The sequence below is a fragment of the Limanda limanda genome, chromosome 10 (assembly GCF_963576545.1).
Source record: "Limanda limanda chromosome 10, fLimLim1.1, whole genome shotgun sequence".
NCBI classification, from domain to species: Eukaryota; Metazoa; Chordata; class Actinopteri; order Pleuronectiformes; family Pleuronectidae; genus Limanda; species Limanda limanda.
Genome location: NC_083645.1, coordinates 17,793,740 through 17,815,293, shown reverse-complemented (window position 1 = coordinate 17,815,293; position 21,554 = coordinate 17,793,740). Strand labels below are relative to the sequence as shown.

At 42.8% G+C, this 21,554-nt stretch overlaps 1 protein-coding gene across 3 annotated transcripts in view; it reads right to left on the bottom strand.

Annotated features, from left to right (window-relative positions):
• The window catches only part of mbnl3 (muscleblind-like splicing regulator 3), a 28,663-nt gene extending 7,151 nt beyond the window's left edge, over window positions 1–21,512 (bottom strand). For 2 of the 3 annotated variants that reach the window (XR_009680788.1, XM_061079957.1), the window contains exons 1-9: window positions 21,447–21,512; window positions 21,264–21,359; window positions 12,648–13,630; window positions 6,793–6,957; window positions 6,027–6,230; window positions 5,690–5,932; window positions 4,245–4,398; window positions 1,882–1,992; window positions 269–363 (exon numbers count right to left, since the gene is read on the bottom strand). Coding sequence is in view for 2 of the 3 variants with exons in the window: in XM_061079957.1 (XP_060935940.1) it covers window positions 269–363; window positions 1,882–1,992; window positions 4,245–4,398; window positions 5,690–5,932; window positions 6,027–6,230; window positions 6,793–6,957; window positions 12,648–12,821 (1,146 nt within the window). In the remaining variant the exon portion in view is untranslated. The remainder of the gene's footprint in view (window positions 1–268; window positions 364–1,881; window positions 1,993–4,244; window positions 4,399–5,689; window positions 5,933–6,026; window positions 6,231–6,792; window positions 6,958–12,647; window positions 13,631–21,263; window positions 21,360–21,446) is intronic. The other variant, XM_061079959.1, reaches the window with a different exon arrangement.
• Between the last annotated feature and the right edge of the window lie 42 nt (window positions 21,513–21,554).

Sequence of the window (21,554 nt, the reverse complement as noted above, 5' to 3'; positions counted from 1 at the left end):
CGTGACACACTATATACTGTATGTCCATATATTGGGACAGACACTGAGTAATGATATGGTTCAATGGCAAACAAAGACATTGAGATGAAAAAAGTTTTATATGTTAGGATTCCCCCCCGAAATTCTGTTTTCATTTGCTCACAACAGACTAAAAGGTGACGACAGATGAAATGTGCGACTCTACTCGCGGCAGATTCTTTAACCTGACGGAAAGAGACTCAGAGCCTGCGAAGCTAAAAGAAAAGAAAACTGAAATGAAGGAGCAAACCTGATTTGAGGCGGCAGATTCAGCGAAAGGAACATTGGTGACTGGGGTCGACGCCGACGAAACATTGGAGGTGGTGGCACCGTGCATCATGGGAACTTTTATTCAGGCGAGTCAGACGAAAGACAGAGGACGAGGATGTGGGCGGGAGGGAGGGAGGGAGGTAGGGAGGGGGGACAGGAATGATATGGTTACCATGGCAAAATGTGTCGGATCAAAGTTATGGCACAAGTCAAGTGATATTGCCAGGATGAATTTGAACAAGTATCAAGACACATGCAAAACAAAATAAGAGACAAAGAAAATTACACATTTAATTAGCCGAACAGTTACAAAATAAATCAAAAAAACACTGTTCACTAACAAATGGTATTTAAACAAACAAGGCAATACACAGTCATACAATCCAATCAGACTGGGGGATCTGATCATTGTATTGAATGGACGGAGCATGTGCATGAAGGGAGCCAACAAAACCTCTTTCTGTCTCAGCTCTAATGTGACACTGGCTTATCTCTTCTTTAGCACTTAGCTCATACTCGTATAACATTGATTGAAATCTGCAGATTAAAATAGTTTGTAATTAGTGACTGGCTTTGCAAGATAAATTTCACCTTCACTTTGCATTCAAATCATAGACTGTTTATAAAGATGGATCCCAAAACTGAAGTGTCTCGATCGCCCTCTGGTGGCTGGATGCAGCAAAGGTCACAAACCCTACTCTCTCCATGTTAGTGGATGGAACACCAAACAAGGTCGAAGTACATCGTCAAAGATCGTTTCAATCATTTCAGCATCATCGCATTGTTTTTTCGTTTGTTGATTGAAATTAAATTAAAAACAAAGTGAAACGTAATGCCTGTCAGCTGAGACTGACTCGTGATAGGCCGAGAGCGGCCTATATATATATGCATCGGTGTGACCTCACTACCAAGGTTTCATCCCCCGATAGTTAATACGCAGACACTGACTCCAAATGACTTGGTCGGAAGAAGACGGCAGCGTGTGTTTCCGGATAGTCGTTAAAAGTGAAAATACTAATTTCCACATTTACTAACAGTGAAATTATTTTATAAATGCTGAGTGTTGCTATCGCAGTCTCCGCATGCAGCAGTGGTAAATGCTTTACTGATGCAGAACACAAAGTCATGAAGTGCACAAAGGGGAAGTGGTCACACACACTCAGATACACACAAATGTGACAACACGTCCTAAGGAAACTCTGAATAATCACCACCTTCAAGTTTTGCAACGGTAACTAATCAGTGCTGCCACAAATGACACCATATCGTCCTTCTCACTGTGTGTGAGTATGAGTGGGGGGGTAGTTAACTGATTCTAATAGATCTTGAATATTTCAGTATAATATATTTGTAATCAAAACCTGAACACCCATTCAGGTTCACACATACTGTAATAACTAGGGATTTTACTGACAAAACATGTACATTTTGTAAATTACCCAATAAGTAGTTATTATTCTGATATTTTAGTATCAAACTTAGAAACATGACTCTACACTCAGTTACGACCTGTTTGGCTTAGTCTCTGGGATATTAAAGGGGGCTGGTACAGGTATAATGTGGACATGGATAACCTATGGGGGGTCCCCTCACCACTCAGTCCAGGTACTGACAGGAAGCGGTTGGGGATTTGCCTGCAGTTGCTCCACTCCCTCCTTTCCCAGCGGCTATCCGCTCCCAGCGGGGCCGGGGTTTTCATAAGTCCTACAAGAAACAGGAGGAAGGCTTAAAGCAAGACTGTCGGCTGCTTGGACCTCGTCCTGCTTCCCTGAGCCACGACCTGAGCAGGCGGCCAAACCGGCACACACACACACACACGTACAGCATGTAGGCACACGTACACGTCACACATGCAGCGAGTTGAAATGAAATCATGAACTGCTTTATAATGTGACTGCAGAAAGGAAGACATGATGACACACACATGATGCAATGAAACAGTCTGAACGTCTGTCATATGGTCTTTGACAGCTGAATAATAGTAAAAGTCTGTTGCAGGTTCTCACAAAAGGCATGAATGTACCTCCATATTGACAAATCTCAAGACCAGAGCAGTTTGAAAATGTCATGAACGTTACAGAACTGTAGACTAGCGGCTGGTTTCTACTCTGCACAGGCTTGTGTGCAAACCAACACACAGACAACTGGGGCTTGTTAGAGAGAAATAAATCAAGACAGCACTTGTTCACCTTCACTCTGCATCCAGGATTTCTGAAGGTTTTAACAAGTTAAAAATAATGTGACTTTTACGGACAATAATGAATAAGAGTTGAGCAGCAGATATTAGGGAATATTTGAGAACACTTTGAGGAACACTTAACCGTAATTAAAGATATAGTGAGTAGAGATTAAACCTTGGAATGCCATGTTTATATATGCAAAATATACCTGTTTTGAAGATAATCAGCTAAAACATGCTTTTCCAAAACATGCTGCCAGTAGATGATCAATACGTCTTTTAGGTAAAGGCTTCTGTTCACTAACCATACAGAACTGTTCCTGACATGCCAGTGGCTCTGGTTCCATTATGAATAGAAACAGTGTGAGCTGAAAAGAATAAATAAATGAGAGCAGACAAGGAGAACAGCGAGAGGTCAAGAAAAAGAAAAGAAGAGCAGCGGTAAAGAAGATGTTGTAACTGGCAGCAGCAGGTAAAGACAAGTCAACAGGTTCAGGTCCCTGCAGGCAACACATGTGACATTGAGGCTGCAACAGTGTGTGCGCCAACACACACAGACACAAATACAAGCTATACATAACAGCACAAAAGTCCACTGCTTGAAGCTGATGCAGAGAAATGATGCAGAAGCTCTTGTGAGTATTAAGTATATCCAGGCAACAAGAATCTAAATCTTGTGTATAATAACTAAGTCTGTGTATTCAGTATATTCTTTCTTCAGAACACAACACACAGTGTGTGGGGGTTTTGGCTGAGGAGCTGTAAAATTTAAGTATGTGGAATATCAATAATTCATGTCTGACAGGCTTCAAGCCTTTCACCGAGAAACCACTGTTTCTTTACAGCCCCTATAAAATGAAAAATGTCTGTTCAGTGGTGATACCCACTAATGTCCCTTCATTATGTGCTGCATATATAATAACAAAATGCATTTGAAAAACAATTTTATTAACACGATTTACGTATCTCTGAGATTATTTTCACATCCACATCTTTCAGTGTAGAAAAGGTTTCATTAGTGACGCCATTCTATTATTATTATTCTGATGAAAGGTTTTGTAAATTAACCGATTATATGTTATGTTCTCGGTCAGATGACAAATGCTGCAGATGACAAATCGGTTAGTAGATGGATGGTTTCAGCCCTAATTTCATTTAATGAAACTTATTATACTAAACATTTGCAGCCATAATGTCTTCCTTCAAATTAAGTATATCCTGTTGTTAAGTAACAACATTCTGTCCAGTTTAATATACAATCATATGGAAATAATTCAATAGTCAAAATCATATCAAAGAACATTAAATACGGTTAGAAACAGTCTGGCTTGTTTTGGATGTGCATGTTATGTTCTGTTGTATCTTCTGTGGTATTGCAGCTGGCTGCTACTTTCAACAGGATCTCCAGCATCCTGCAATGCATGGATCTTTGTAGTAAACTTTGTTTATGGCTCCAACTTCTCTTATCATATGTTATCCGAGTGAATCGAATGCAAGCAGCACAGCAGACAGAAGCAGGAAGAGAAGCATGTTATGATAGAAGAGGTCAAGTTGAGCATGTTACACGATAAAGAAACTTTCACAGACAAAACATGCAAACAGTTGCCACTGCCGCTGCACACTCTTCACATCCCATAATAGCTCCCAGTTGTTTAACACCAAAAACCTGTGTGTTTTTTGGTTCATGACACGTATTAATCAAGTATGAGGAGTCCATAACGGTTTAGCTCCTCCATACGCTCACACTGAATGGATGCAGAAGTGTGTGGAGACTCACCAGCGGGGATAAAGGCTTGTTGCTGCAGCTGCATGTTCGCCAGGGCCTGCTGGTAGTGGAACATGCTGGGGTTGAAGATAGCGGAAGCAGTTCCGTTGCTCTTCTCTAAAATCTGCCTCTTTGGTAGCTGATGCATGACCCCCGGCGGCAGAGCCTGGGCAAAGGGAGGAGAACCAGAGGAAGAAATTAATAATCAGCACTGGATCCTGGGCAACAAAACTGGACCTTACACTGATTTAACACTTCCCCTGAAGTAAAATGATCTGGTGTGATCTCAGGGTTAATATCCAGTCAAATCTCCAAGTATCCTTTAAACTCAATATCAAGCTGACACAGATCATTTCTATTTCCCACCACAAGAGGACACTGCAGCATCTAAGACGCAGTAAAGTGAAGTGGGACAGCCCAGAGGTCAGGCCAGGGGGGGAAATGGGATTACTAAGATTTCATTCTCTAATGGGCCCAGAGCTGAAACCTCACACTGCAGTGGAGGACAAGACCAGGCCTTTGACACACACACGAAATATAAATAATACATGTGTATGGGGAAAAAGACTACCTTTAACAAACAGTATGAAATAGTAGGATGTGATGTCATGCTGATGCAGGAACAAGTTTTTCATTATACAACTTGATTTACCTATGGCTGTGAAAATAATGTTCTAAAACTATTGAACAATTTAAATATAAACTTTTGCTTTATTAGTTCCATGCTCAATATTTTTGCGATGTGCCCTGAATATGCTGAATTGGCTTATTGACTAATTCTTACTTATTTAGTTTGTGTACAACTTATAAGGTTTAACAAATTTACCGTCTTTAGACCAAGATCTCATGATGTTTTTTTCTTTTCAGAATCAAATATTTATTTTCACATTTGCTGCTATTCCCTTACAATTGAATTATATAATGACATTTGGAATATTTGCCGACAGCCCTCGTGACCACACAGAACAGAACGTACAGGGATAGTTTTGCATTTAAACAGCTGACGTTTTCTTTTTTATTTCTTTACCTACTTTTTTTTTGTATTTTAGTTTAGGGTTGTAGTTTAGCTTCTTGTTTTCCTGCATCAGATTGACCTGATTATCTTAAAGCTGCTCACAATGTTAACTTTAAATCTCGTAGCTTGCTTTACTCAAGCACAGCTGCAGGAAAAACGGAATCCTGAGTACACACTATCAAATTTCAACACCCTGATCCTTCAATGCATCAGTTAATAATGTTCAAGTGCAGAGGAGGAAGGCCTCTGGTGTTTAACTGCAGATATTGACTTGTACCATTTGAGACAGTATTTATTTAAACCTGAGTTTTTTTATGCTGAAGGTTTCCATTTATCAAAAACTGTTGATAAAGCGTTCAACCCCTCGGTCAACATTGACTGTTGGTGTAAAGAGAATAGGTTTCCGGTGTTTGTCTGTGTCATTGTGCCACGATGGACTCACCAAGCCTGTGTTGGTGATTGTGTTCTGACTGGCCTGGTGCTGTGCAGCCTTGATCCTGGCCTGCAGGTGAGCAGGCGGGTGGAAGTACTTGCACTTGTCTCGGCTGCAGCGGCCCTTGATGTAGTCCATGCAGACTATGACCGAGTTCTCGCTGCAGTCCACCATGCCGGCCTCCAGGGGGTGAGCATAGCGGCAGTCGCCCTCGCCCCGCGTGCAGTTACCGCGCTGAAATTCCCGGCAAACCTGGCAGGGTCCAGAGGGAGCAGGGGTCCTCATTTACTTTTCATCATACTTTGGCTAAATATAGAAAAACAACAACTGCACACAGGCCACATACCTCCAGCTTATCTGTGCGCAGATGTTTTTGTGCAGAGGTGCCGTTGCCCATGGCTGCCAGGCCGCTGGGACTCCCAGGGACAAGGAGGGGAGCACTGGGCAGCATTTCAGGCATCAAGCCCATGCCTGGGCCCATGTGGCTCAGATAGGGACTGAACGCCATACTGGGACTCGTTGCCATGGAGGGCGACATCGAGAATGTGGTCTGAGGGGGAGAGAAAACAGCAGAGACAAGAGAGACTAAACAACAAGTTATGGCAGAGTTAACAGTAAAACTAGAAGAAGCTAAAGAGGATTGGGTGGTAACATAACCAGTACTATGGGTTTTTAAACTGAGAAGAATTCACTTACTGTGAGTGGCATGATTACTCATTGAGGCAAATCAACATGAAAAGATGATTGCATATTTCCCGAAAAATCTTAGATGGCTGAACAAAATCAAACCATAACCATAAAAAATAATTTAGATGAACAAAAGTTTTATCAAAACATTAAATTAAATACAATGTGGCCATAACCAAATAAGCAATTTGCATAATAATTTCACTCGAAAAATACCCAGAATATATATTACTGGGATTATAACGATTCTAAAATATAATTCTCACTGCACATGACCAGAAAGTGAAAGCAAAAACTGCGAAAAATCCTCTTCTCTGTTTTGTAGAAAGAGAGAATTTGTGAAAAATCCTGCCAGCAAGTTCTACCTGCAGGCATGACTGAGTGCATTTGCATTTGTTAAAAAAGTTTTGCTGTGGTTTGCTCACTATGGGCTGCAGCTGGGTTCCAGGCAGCATAAACTGCATCTGTTGAGCCAACATGGCAGCCGCCGCCTTCTGCTGGATCAGGTTGTTCCTCCCGTTAATCTCCAGCTGGGTTTTCAGGTGTGGAGGTGGGTGCAGGTATTTACAGTTCTCACGTGTGCAGCGTCCCTGAGGAGGAGGAGGAGGAGGAGGAGGAGGAGGAGGAGGAGGAGGAGGAGGAGGAGGAGGAGGAGGAGGAGGAGGAGGAGGAGGAGGAGGAGGAGGAGGAGGAGGAGGAGGAGGAGAGTGAGAACAGACACTTTACGGTGACATAGCAGGGAAATATGAATATTATGATTGAGGCTAAATCAATGAACCCATCTAAGTTCAGCTGAGGACTTATCATCAAGCACAATTTGTTGAACTAAAAGTGTCGGACGTGTTTTCCGATGAACGTGTCTGTGAACTCTCTTGTAACTTATGGAGAAATAAAGTACTAATGAAGTCCCTGAAGATCTTGTGTTGCATAATTCATGCAACACTTTCTAAAAGAGTCCATTACATTAAAGCATGTTACGCTGCAATCACAAATAAACTGAGCAAAACAGAATCACTTTCTTTGTACAAATACACACAGTAATTACACCAAAGGCCATTTAGTTAAAATCAAAGTGTTCATTTAAATTCAAACTATTACTGACACTTTCTTAGGCACTTTGAAATGCCAGGTGTAGTATTTGAGTCAGCTTTGGATTTTCCACAGTGGGAGACATCAAATAAACCCCTGTGACAAGAGATAAAACTGGAGAGTGGGAACATATGCTCCAGTCTCACTGTCCTGTGTGACTGATACTGTATCTCTGTGTGGGAGCTATCACAGCAACAGAGAGATCAACAACTTTACAGAGAGAGAGTGAAAATAAAAAGATAATGATACTTGTTTAGTTCAGAGAAGAGATCAAATGAGTAAATCTCCTTCATAAAAATGTGATGGATTTTTATATTAGACTCATTTCATCATTTTAGAAAGATGCTACTGCCAAACCTGAGAAGGTGCACATAAACTCCAGTCATGTATAAGACACACACACACACACACACGCACGCACGCACACACACACGCACGCACGCACACACACACACACACACACACACGCACGCACGCACGCACACTCACACACACTCACGCACGCTTCATGATAGCTCAACTGTTTTCTGTATCTGTACCTGTGAACTAAATTTGTCCTGTGTGCAAGGCTTCAAATAACATTAGAATATAATGCTTAGATTTTCCCTAATGACAAATTAATCTGACACTGTAATCAACATTTTAGGGATGCAACTAACGATTACCCAATGAACAATAAATCTGCATTTTTTGATTAATCGTTTAGTTAATAAAAGCTTGCAAATTTTTCAATTACTTAATAATTACTTGAATACATTGATGTATTTCTGTACTTTACTTTCCTGCATCAGCAGTCACTGCCACACATCATTTTGTTCTGAAATAATTCTTCATGCCCCATTTTACTTGTCATTTTTTGGCTTCACGACAAATCCTCATCAAATTTTGAGCCAGGTATTTACAAGCAATTCATTTGGTCACAAGCGTTAAAGCAGTGTCCTTCATCCCTGCCAGCGTCTGTGGGGAAGGTGAAGATGGTGCTGCAGGAACACTGCAGGTCAACACGCGCTCAGAGGAGGAACTGCAGTCTGCATTAAACCCCCTGGGCCGGCAGCAGCTGTCTTCCCCTGCGGATGTGCTGTTAACTCGCTAAACTACCTCCACTGAGAGTCAGCTGCATCCTCTGTCAGCAGACCACAGAGACACGAGACATCTCTCATCATGTGACCGCTACACGAGCATTCTGCACAACTGGAGACAAACTGACGTCATAGTGCAGAGACTGTGACGTTGATGGATGATGCCGCGCTGAGATGAGGACGCATAAAAAAGGGGTTTAGCATCGAGGAGAACTACGTGAATCCACCGTCTCCAGCAACCAAGAGAGACTCATATCCCACACCAGACAACATTTTTTACAGCATGTAGCAGCTTGAAACATGGCCAGGATGCTACATGAGCTCACACAAACACCCTCAGCTACACCCGAGACGTGAGCAAGCTTTGCGTCAGGGAGCCGTGTGTTCAGGGATGAGTCTGTAACGAGGAGTGAGGCCCATGAGCCCAGCAATGCTGCTAAAGCTCCGAGGGAAAGAGAGGTACATTTTAATGAGCCCGGTGATAAAGCGTACACGGTGTTTGCTTTGAAACACAAAAGCTGGACAAGATTACAGACTGAATTTTTGTGCTCTGGCAACACAAAGATTGATTCAGATTCAAGAGCTTCGTAAAAAAGCTAGAAAAACTAGAGAAGAGAAAGAGGCTAAGAAGTGGTGTTGATGAGAGAACTGGGTGCGGAATCCTCCTTTTGGTAGCCATAGCAACACATCAAACAACACAGAGAAAGCCCCTGTAAATACAGTGGGTTGTTGTTGTTGCACTCAGGAAGAGGAGAGAGAAAGGGCTTTGTTAAACAGGATCGCTGCACAAATCTTAAGCATAACCATTATTGTTTCTTTGTATTTTGCATTATTTCCTTATATTATACATGCAGACATTCATGCTCCTCGGAGATGCCGTCAGACATTTGGGTTTTTTGATTTGAGAAATATGTATATTTATTTTTGGACAGAAATTTGGTAAAGACATCTATAGACGTTGCATCTCAATCACAAACATTTAGTTGCTCTGTTATTCGCAGAATGTGTAAATACCTGCAAAGCTAATGGAACTCTCTAAATCACAAGGTCTACTTTATGTTTGGTACAATTTATGAAATGCTAGCACGCTGACATGCTTAACAGATAAAAGCACCCCAGTAGAGCCCATAGACTGTTTATAAATAATAATGGACGACATGACTGCTCCCCAAAAGTCGAAAGTATTACAGTTGTTATTTGTACAAAAGAAGCATTTTAGAGGCGTTGTCGTAACTTGCATCCCATACCATGATGCCATCCAAAAGTCACTCTGCAAATCGACAGTATATTGTACAGAGGTGATGTCCACACTAATCACATGAGATGACAGCAGCACTCCAGCTAACAAGGTAAAAAGAACTGGGAGGTGAGCTCCCCCCCCCCCCCGCCTCCCCTGCAGCAGGTTCAGACCAACCACACCGAGCTAATGGAGGAGCAACAGGGAAGGACAGCGGTCGGGTCGGACCGAGCCGGAGTTACCAGATATGGGAGTGACGGTGATGAGGAGGAGGGAGGCCATTAGCAGATAAATCCATGAAAGCAACAAACATCCTCCCTTCAGTGGGCAGAGGGGGGGAAGGAGGGAGGCTGGCTCTGCGGTGCACAGCACAGCATGTGGCGCTTCTTTGTTTTTCTAGTCAGTCGACCAAACACAACTGTCAGCTGAGTGTAACCCCGAACAACAATGAGGATGGAAACACTGGTGTAAAGAGGTGGCTGCTGACACACTGTAATGGCACCAGAGCTCTGCTGCGGCTCCTGATAAAGAAGGCCGCTTTGACATTCAACTGTCACCAACTTCAGTTCTTTCTCAAGCTTACAACATGACCCTGCGGCTTCCGACAGCCAAACATGTCCTTTTAATAATCGTTCTCGGCCTTTGGTACAAAGCAGCTCGCCTCTTCCTCCCATCGATACAACCAGTATAGAGCCAGGCTGTTGCTCTGTGCTAAAAACAGCCGTGCCACTCAGGAAGATCAAACTATCCAATGGGTACGCACTCCTGTGCTGTTGCTAGGCCCCCCTCTCTTTTTCTCTCTCCCTCTCTCTCTCTCTCTCTCCCTCTCTATCTCTCTCTCTCCACAGCTCCCTCCTGCTCTGGAGGACATAATACAGAAAAATGGCTGAATAATAAATTCTAACTCAATAAACCAGGAGACAGCAGCTGCACTCAGACAGAGAGCCCCCTGTCTTGGTCTCACTTTTTCGCTGCAGGAAAGCTGGTCGAAACAAAACCTCTTGCAAAAACACACGTGCATCCAGACGCACACCCCGACACACACACAGTCAATTCTTGATTACCGCACAGTTGTCCATTTATAGTCAAAGCTTTTCTAAAATACAGCACAGCATCAAATCACTTGTCAGAGCATCAGTTTTTACTGATCTGTCTGAGTCGTGATAATACCGTGGTTCTGTGGTGGAAGAGGGAGAGGATCAGAGTCAGGGGAGCAGCTGCAGCGATGACCGACTAGCCCACATCAGAGGTAGAGCAGAGCAGGAGATTACATGTCGGCCAAAATGGAAATAATTAATATATTGATAAGAAAGAAGGTGGACATGTTTCTGACATGTGTTTAGATCTAGAGAATGCTGTTTCAGTCTGCCTGGTTTAAATCAGGGTTGTGCGATATGACGATATACAGTAGACACTGAACATCCTGGATTCTGACACATATCAGTGTGTGTTTGATTTAATATCTAAATGAATACGATGAGTATTAAATTATATGTAATGACAGCAAAAATGCTAAATTAGCTAAATATCTGCCTGTTATTGTTATTATTATTTCAAGCATTGCTTAAATCAGTAAGTAGGACTACTAAAATATGGTAGTATTGGATTTACATGATCTTTAACCGGTGTGATGAAGTATGTTGATTGGGCGCCATGGTAACCTAGTGGTGTAGGGCAGTGTTACTGGCCTTTGTATGTCATTCGCCTGTCTCTCGTCCAACACCTCCTTCCTGTTTCTATGTATATTGTCTAATAAAGTAAAAAATCCACTTAAAATAAAATGTTATATATGTTAGGTTATTTAGAGGTTTAATATATGTATATACAAGATTGTAAGCCTTAAAATAGCTGTAAACAACGATTTATCTGTGCAGATAAACTGTTGTAATGGCGTCCTCTGTAGGGAATGATGTCACACATCTGTGTGAAGTGATACGAGCTTCTCTGTTCTTTGTCCGGCTGCTGGTTCATGTGAGTGCACGTGAATCCCTCCCTGTTAAACGTTTCTTCTCTTCATATGTGTCTAAAGCCTCCAGCTCCGATCAGTGGTGAAGCATACATTTCAACCAGGAACACAAACAATGTTCGCCCGTTCTGCAGTGAAACACTGTAAACACACCTGTCACACAACCAAAAAAAGCTTCACCTTGTATAAAGAGTCGGCGGGCTACACACAGCATGACACAACTATCCTGATGATGCTAGCAGTGCTAACTGGCCGCTAGATTGTGATTGTGTGTTTAGGGGGTGATTTCAGAGGGCGTCCCAACACCCATTGACCATGGACTCAACACCTCGGGAGCTGTGGCCGACAAAGCCTTCGTTTGGGTCCGGGAGCCCGATGCAATCGCAACATCTCGTCGCAATGAATATTATATATATAACCTTCAGATGAACTTTATTAAGACTGTAAAATATACTGCTAATATGAATTGCTTAAACAGCAAAACAAGTTTATATCCATCTACTGACCAACTGACATAGTTTGCAGAGTTTCCCCTCAGTAAATTGTTGAACCGATTGTGCTGGATCTTTTTCATTGAAGAACTCAATTAGCGGATGACGCCCTAAACCAGAGACACACTCATGAAGTATTTGACGTTTAAAACAACACCTCCTTTAGAATTGAGCCAGTTGACCTGAAATAAAGACCATCTCCACTATGAAACTACAGGAAACCTTTGTGTCTGTCTATGGGTGTGTTTGTGTATGTGTCGAATAAGCGGGCACCAGCTTAACTTCAGTATTTATACAATACTTTGCAGAACCAGATGGCATCAACGGACCCGACGTTAACCATAATACACACGTCCAAACAAACATGATGTAATATGGCAGGTGTCGATGATGAGCCCAGTGTGTGTCGCACCGTTACCTTCAGCGAGTCGAAGCAGGCGATGACTCGGCCGTTCTCCACATGGCAGCTTCGGGAGGGGTGGGCGAACTTGCACTCGGCATCAGACCTTGAGCAGGTGCCTCTCTGGAACTCACGACACACTTCCAGGGTCAGCCATTTGGTGTCCCGTCCCATGCTCATGCTGACAGCCATCGGAGAGACGCTCGCAAGCACTAAACAGATGGACGGAAAAATGTCTGACGAGCGCAAGGGTGACTAATGTTCATGCACGAAAAAAGAATCCCCAGCAAAACAGAGAGGAAAGAGAAGCAAAAAATATTCTCCGTTTTTCCCTCAGCACAAATAGGCAGCGAGTCCTTGCGTTCAATGTATTTCTGGGGGATGTTTATTAGTTCTTCCTGGGAAATGTGGCAGCTGAGGTTTCACTGGGGCGAGATAGTGGGCCTTGACCGTGAGCAGAGGCCAGCTCTGTCTCAAAAAAAAAGGGAAAAACAGAAACTACTCTGAGGACATCACTCTGGAATGCTTAGATATGTTGCTGAGCATCTGACTCAAAGGACTCCCACCGTAAGTCCCTGTTACATTCACGTCAACATGGCCGAGGCTGTGGTAGTCTCTGTGGTGCTAGTTATCTTTCGGAAGATTACTGTAGAACCGGGAAAAAAGCAGAACCTGGTATAGGGAAGGTTTCCTTGCACTGATGAGACGAGGTGGCGGCTCCGCTCAGGATCTGTTGGGACTGCAGCTCGGCAACATGGGATGGATGACTGTGGCTGTCAGGGTGAAATATAGCCTCGGTTTCAAGGCCAAACACACACTGAGCCCCGTCCTGCTCTCATCCAGCAAAGTCAGTCGGCAGCAGACAACCCCCTCGGCCCTTCAGAGTTCCACTTCCTCCTCTTACTTCAGTCTCTTTCTCATCCCTCCTTCGCTGTCCTTTATTCCTCTGTTGTCATCCTCCTCACTGACCTCTCTTCTGCATGTCCTTGCGTGTTGTCTTGCTGTGGATTGCAAAAGCAGAAGGGCAAACATTAATCCAAGGCATGAACAAAAACACGCAGCCTGTTGAGGAGAAAAATATGAATGTGAAGCCGCAACCTTGTGTGGAGCTTGTTTAAACGGAGAGGGTGATGAGGACCTAGAGGCAGCAGGGTGGACGCTTCAGAGCCAAAGAGAAAAAAGCGAGGACGAACACATAGGGGAGCGCAGCATACGGGAGGGAGGGAGGCAGCAATGAACAGCAAAGGGCAAGCCACGTCTTGATTAAGTGATACGAGAGAAAGAGAGAGAGTCAGAGAGAGGGGAGAGGGAGGAAGAGAGAGGATGGAGGGAGATTGCAGGCAGGACAGAGACGTCACTTCAACTCCCCTGAGCCCCACGGAGCAGAAAGTAACTGACTAACTTGATAGGAATCCAGCTGCAACACACTGGGAACAGTGGTGTCCTTGAGGTGGCACAGGCTGGCACACGTGGTCCACACACCGATGATTCCCAGACAGTCATTAATGTGAAGGGGGGAGAGGCAGGAAAGAGAGAGACTGGGCAGAAAGGAGAAGGGGTAATTCTTCACAACTGCTGTGCTCAATGCAGAGCAGCAGCCAACCGGGCGAGCGTTTGCAGGCAGGCAGAACACGTCACCGGCCAATGAGAGAGCCGTTTCCACAGCAGCTCCTCCCTCCACAGAGCCCGTCCTTGTTCCTCCCAGGTTTTTTTTTTTTTTTTTCTTTTTCCACTGGTACAGCACAGTCATGGCTGAGCCACATGTTAATATTCAAACTGTACAACAATGCAGAGCGGACTCCAAACAGCTTTGTCTTCTACACAGACAAGGTGGAGGAAGTCTTGATGAAAGGGAGAAGCATGCAGGGGTGGGGGGGGGGGGCAGAGTGACGTGTCCAGACGGTAACTGAATACAGATAATAAATCACTGTAATAAAAATAAAGTACGATTCAGCAAGGCAAAGTCCAAACTGTATCAAAGGCATGAGATAAATTAAAGAGGAAGGAGGGCTATCTTGTGCGAGACACAGTGGTAAATGAACGCCCGGGTGAATAATCAATAGGAGAGATGCAGGAGAGGAGGAGCACGGCAAATAGGAGGAGGAGATGGGCCGATATTATCACTCCCTGTGTCTGATGGCGGCAGACACAGACGGATGAACGGTGGGAGGGGGGGCTGTTCAGGAACGAGCGTGTGTGTGTGTGTGTGTGTGTGTGTATGTGAGAGCGTGCAGCTAGACAGCCCAGTATAGGAACACACTGCAATGGAGTGGGTGAGGAGAGATGGGGGGGGGGGGGGGGGGGGGAGGGACTGATACACCCACCTTCAAACACAAGATCTAAAAAAAAAGAAAAAAAGAAGGCAGGATGAGAGAGGAGCAGGTACAGCTCCTGCTCTGCTGGCGTTACCATCCTGCTCGTCTGTTCCTCCCCCCCTCTGCCCTGTCTACCTACAGATCAATAGAAACTTTTCTGTGTGTGTGTGTGTGTGTGTGTGTGTGTGTGTGTGTGTGTGTGTGTGTGTGGGGGGGTGATCCTGCAGCTCTGCATTCACGTCCACATCAGCTTGCGCGTGCTTTCCCTGACGACGCAGCTCAGCAATATGCAAACCTGCATCATCCAAATGCTCCTCAGCAACAATCCCTGCTTCCCCCCCCCACCCCACCCCCGCCACCCCCCCCCATCGCTCTCGTCACACCAGACACCAAATGGCGCACAGTTGCCATTGCACCCATTCCTGGAAAGCTACACAGCAACACTGGCTGTCCTCCAAAGCCATTCCAGCTTCTGCTCCACCCTGTACCTTTGAATATGCAACATGACGACCTGTCACCGACACATGTTGTTTCCAGGAGTTTCAACCCCCCCCCCAACAAAAAAAATCCACCAACTGTTTAACCAAGCCTTTCCTTGTTAGCTACTGGGAGACAATGGGCACAGTTAAAAATAGAGGTATCATGCTATGACAAAATAAACATGTGGATTAAAAGGGAGAAGCCTGGGGGTTGTGTTTGTGCCTTAACAGACAGAGCGACATGGGAGAGCTGTCTGAAAGCCAGTGGATTTAATATTCAGACAGCAAGTAGGTTTTTATTAATTAGTTACTCATAAGTGGGCGCAACCACTTTATCTCCAAACACAGAGCTTTAGGACGTGGGAAATGATCATGGACAAATGACTCACCAATAACTTTAGGCCAAAACTGCTGAACATCAAAATGCCAACATGCTTTAACGTTTAGAAGGTAGAGCGTTTTTCCATGTTCCAGTTAAAGTTGTTGCTTAACTTTTCTAATTATAAATAAAGGCAAAGTGTTCTGATAGGATCTTGGAGATATTTGGTCAAGAATTTTGACCCAATGATAACCGTGGAGGAGAGGTCACTTCATTCTAAGGGTGTCAACAATGTGTGTAACAAATGTTATAGCAATCTTACAGGCATTTATTAAGGTAACTCTAACCCTAACCCACTAAAAAAATAAATGTCAACTTCAGATCAGCACTAAAGAAAAAGTGAGAAATCTACTTTAACTTTGTAAACCAGGAATGTCATGAATCTTGTGCCAATCACCATCATTTCAGAGGATAAGTACAAACTCTGGCTTGACTCGACTTGATGAAAAGTCAGAGGGTCCTGAAAGTCATGAGGATTAAATGTCTGAGGAACAATGAATGGCTGTGTAAAATGTCATGGCAATCCATTTGAAAGTTGCTGAGACATTTCAGCAGACGACCAACAGACTGACGGCCTGAAACTGCCATCTGATCTGTATGTTTGAAAAGCAGTAAACACGTGATGGTTTACCCCATGAAAGTTCAGCTTGAACTTCAACTGATCTGCACATTAGTCAATTAATAATTCATTAACAGCAGTAGACAAATATAACCTCCTAACAGTACAATTCATCTTTACCTCACAGTTAGCCAGCATTCGGGTTTAAGAATTAAAAAAACATACCAGAGTTTTAAGAAACCCGACAAACAGTCACAGTTCCTCAAAATGCAAGTAAACAGTGACATGGATCATCTGCATTAAGTAAAAAACAGAATGTCTACTGGCAATCATTTGATGCCATGCAGGCCTTTTTTTAAAGATAGTGCTGTGGAGGTTAAACATCGCACAACACTATAACCACAGCAGCGAAAAACAAGGAGGCTGTGAGACACACAGGCTTAACAAAAAGCTGAGGAGAAACTAATTAAGATGCAATTATAGGAGTGAATAGAAATTGGCTTGAAATGTTCTTGCATGTTAATATTGATGAGGAATTCTGCTGGAGCAGAAAGGGCTGGATGCTACATGCTCAAGGCTGCATTCGCACCCACAGTCCACAAATATCTCAAAAGACTGATGAATGGCTTTATTCATTCATACTCGACTGTTTTCATAAGAAAGCATGAAAATAAGCTTTAAGCATGATAGGATATTCTGGGACCGCAAGTGACGATTACTTATATTACAAAAATAATATGCTGATTATTTTTTAGATTAAACGATTCATTTTCTGGGCTATGAAATGTCAGACATTAGTGAAAAAATCTTTTTATAATTCCCCTACAGCTCAAGGCGATTTATTCAGATTTAAAGCTGAAATATATTCAGTTTACTGTGATAGATGACATTGTAATTTTTGCTTAAAAAGAAACCAAATAGTTGAATCCACTACAAAATTGTTGCATATTAACTTGATATCGACCAATGGTTATAGCTCTGATACTATTATTTTTATTTTCAATTATCCCCCCATTGTTTTTTGATTAATCAATAAATGAAAGGCCACAAAGGAGAAGATGTCATTGTGATGACTTTGAGATGATTCTATTGTCATTATAAAACCTAAATATGTTCAATCTAATATAATAGATGATAAAAGCAAGTAGCAAATCCTAAGATTGAAGAGGTTGTAACTAGAAAATAATTATAAATGAAACCAATGTTCTTTCGGTCAATGAATCAATTGTTTCAGCTGTAATTCAGGCACCTACTCACTGTACATGATGTCCAGAAATAGTTTCTGCTTTCTGAAAAGCTTACAGCAGCATTAACAGTCATACAGGGATGTGGACTGCTGAATATGAACTGCCCTGGTTTTAACAGTCACTGTGCGGCTGCCTGTCTTCAGGTGTCTGCAGGGAGAAGAGCAGTCAGCAGTTGGGGGTCAACATGTAGGTGGAAGAGGACATGGGGGGGGGGGGGCTGCTGTTGACTCCAGCGCACTGCGTCCCTCATCAAACACAGTGCACCAAAGAGCTACCTACAGAGTAACCTTCACCAGAGTGCTGACGTCAGCATCATGGCTGGTGTGAGCAGGCCCGGTGCCACCTGAACAGACCTGCTGCACCTTTTCAGCTCACACTAAGTTATATCTGTGAAACCTGAATGGGTCACACAGGCAGTCAGTGGAAGACAGAGTGACACATTAACACTTGTGGGGAAACCTTTAATTTCTACTCTTAGATTTTCCTCTCTGCTAATTTCTTTATCAGGAGCCTGGTGGGCAGGAGTATTCTGAGTGCCATGATTAGTGCTTTCATTTTTTGCCAGTGGTTGATGGAAAGTTTCAAGTTTCTTTTAACTGTGCTGATGTTATTTTGAGTTCCTCTCAATTAGGAGCATCAAGGCAAATGCAGTAAAAGGGAATGTAAAGTGTTATGAGATGATACTGGAGTTGAAGTGGTAATTGAAATAAATTAAAGTACTTTAAAAACTGTTGAAATGACTAAAGCACTAAAATAAATTATAGTTGATGTCAGTTTAAGAGTGAGTGAGTGCTCGGTGAAGCTGATATCAGTTACTGTGAAAATGCCAAAAAGAAGATTAGGGAATATAAATTTCCAATCTGATATATCATCAGTTTTTAACATATTTTTAAAATACAATTCAGCAATGTAAGATGCTGAAATTAAACCTTAATGAAATTTTTTATTGAAGCTGGATATTTCACAGTTTAACAATAAACTTATTACGAATACATATTATGACTATAAATAAAAAGAAAAACACAAATGCAACCAAATAAATTGAACTTCAATTAAGGAACTTTGCTTTTTTTAAGGTTTTTGCAGTTGAAATATGTGTAATAGTTGAGATAATTAATATATATATATCATCTAAAAACTCCAATAATACATATTTGAGTTACAGCTTAAATTTAAGAGCCGAAAGTGTCCGTTTATGTTTGAGCACTGATTGAAGTTTCAGTTTATCCGGAGTTCCCATCATTCCCAGTAGCCTGGTGAAATGACATTTTTAAAATCACAGATAGTTTTACAACATATCCTGAAGTTGCCACCGCCATCGATAGTTACACAGTTACACTACAATGACTCTTTTGAGAGGCAGGGACACGTTCATGTGCCAAATAGGATAACATCTATAGGCAGATTATTGATTAAAAAGTAAAAGGTGAGCAAACTGCGAATCACAATTAGAGTGAGACCCTGCAGCCTGGAGGGGGGAGGGGGGGGGCAAAGTAATTAGGTTAAATATCAATAATCCTTTCAGCTCATTAAAGCACCACAGCTCTAACCCATTCAAGTAAACACACAACAGTTCCATCACACAATACAACCAGTGCAGATTTTACAGTTGAACCAATCCTGTGTTGTTTGCATAATGTTTTGATTTGTTTATTGCTGCCGTGTTGTTGGCAACACGACAACAGTTTTATTTGTACAATAAAAAGATGAAGCTTCACCAGCAGTTAATGTGGGTCTGTGTCAGAGGGGAAATGACAACAGGTTACGTGGGAAATATGGCTGCGTTCATGTGTGCGTGTTTCTTTCACTTTGTGGTAGAAACTTTGTTGTGAGTCTGGCCTCACGAGTTCAAATGGCTGTTTGAGGCTTATGTTTTCTTTTTAGCGATAAGGTTAGAATAAGGTCAAGGCTAGAGTTGGGGTGAACTGGGGTAAGGCACTATGTAAACAAGTGGCCTCACAACTACAGAAAGACCAACATGGCGGTCTGTTTCAGTTTATCTGTGTTTATATTAGTAGAGAAAAAGTAGCTCGACTGGTGCAGAGTCCACAGCCTAAAGGGAACTCGTCCTGGCTGTATCGTTCACTAACAACAAAGTAATGGTGATACAATGTGGATGGAAATACATCTACATAGAGTGTATGAAGGCAAGTAGTGTCAACAACTGGGTCTGCCATGGTGGCTGGTGTGTGTGTGTGTGTGTGAGCCATCTGAACCAACAAGGTAAACAAGTACAAGGCTCAATCTCCTGAACTGAAACGACACACACACATATATGAATGTTGGCTGCAGACGTACACACGCACGCATGTACACAAATTTGTGCAACTATCCTTATTACGACTTTGCATTGACGTCCATTCGTCGTGGACAGCCAAACAAAAACCTTAACCATGACCAATTCCTACGTAACCACAACCTTAACCTAACCACAATTTACATCTTACTCCGAATCTTAACCAGGACCTAAGAAATTAAGTTTCGCTTAGTGGAACCAGGTTAAGGTCCTACTGAGGTCTACTGGTATATGGTCGGTGTTTATACTGGAAACGGTCCTTAAGAGGTAAATACAAATGAGTACACAAACACACACGTGTCCAAACACACACACACACAAACACAAACACACACGGGTTCATTCATGCATGCAAGCACACGCACACTTGTCTCAAGGACATTGCAATGAATTTTCCTGTAGACTAACCCTAACCTTCACCATAGCCTTAAACTAAAAATGTAACCAAACCTAAACCTTAACCAAACCTAAACCTAACCTTAACTTAACTCAAACCTATTCTTAACGTTAACCTGACCTTAACGTCACCTTAACCTAACCTAACCTAACCGAGCATAAACTAAACCTGACCTTAACCTAACCTGACATTAACATAAAACTTCACCTTAGAGGTTCAGTGTGTAGAATTTAGTGACATCTAGTGGTGAAGTTGCATGTTGCAGCTGAACACCCCTCACCTCACCCTCCCATTCCAAACATGATTGAGAACCTGTGGAATCCTTCAGTTGTCATAAAAACTCTTTTGTGTAGTCTGGACTAGTGTCAAAACATGGCGGCCTTCGTAAAGAGGACTGGCTCCCGATGTGAATATAAAACATTTGTTTATATAAAAGGGTTCATTCTAGGGTAAAGAAAACATCAAATCATACAATTTCGATGAAACACACAAATGTAAACATATCTAAGATTATTTTGTATGCAATGTCTGCCAATAGATCCCTTTCACCTAAATCTTACACACTGAACCTTTAACAGCTTTGGACTCAATGATGCATTCATTTTACAACATGATACAACTTGTAGTTCAAACACTGACTCTGTGAGAATCCAACCTCAGGTGCAGACCCAGAATACAACGCGGCAGCTGTTTACAGATGTGTCTGAATCTATCACACAGAGACACCAGCATGTCCACAGCATGTCCACTATTACCACTGTTGTGTCTGTGCAACACCACAGTTACGCCCGTATTCCATAATAATAACAGGGGTGGGTGTGAGCGTCTGCGCAACAGGCTGGAGACTGGAGGACGCGTTTCAAACCAACATGGATCAAATAGAACATTCGCAGATATACATATTTGGTGAAATGCGTCAGGAAGCTTTAATATCTCTGCGCCAGACGAGCTCGGTCTCTCACCTGCGTGTCGCGTCTTCTCTCCCAAAATCACGTCGCTCCAAATGTTTTATTTCCCGATAAAAAAGACGCCTCGTTGCTCTGATGCACAAGAATCACCTGTGAGTGCAAGCACAAGCAGAAGAGTCAGCTGGAAATAATCAGATCCGACCAGGTTCAGTTATCTTTAAAAAGGAGAAAACCTACCAGCTCCGCCGCCGCCAGCGCGAGGAAGAGGGAGACAAACCCAAATGTTCCTCAACTCAGTGTGCCCGAGTGACACAACAACATGGAGCAGATTAACAAAAAATCAGA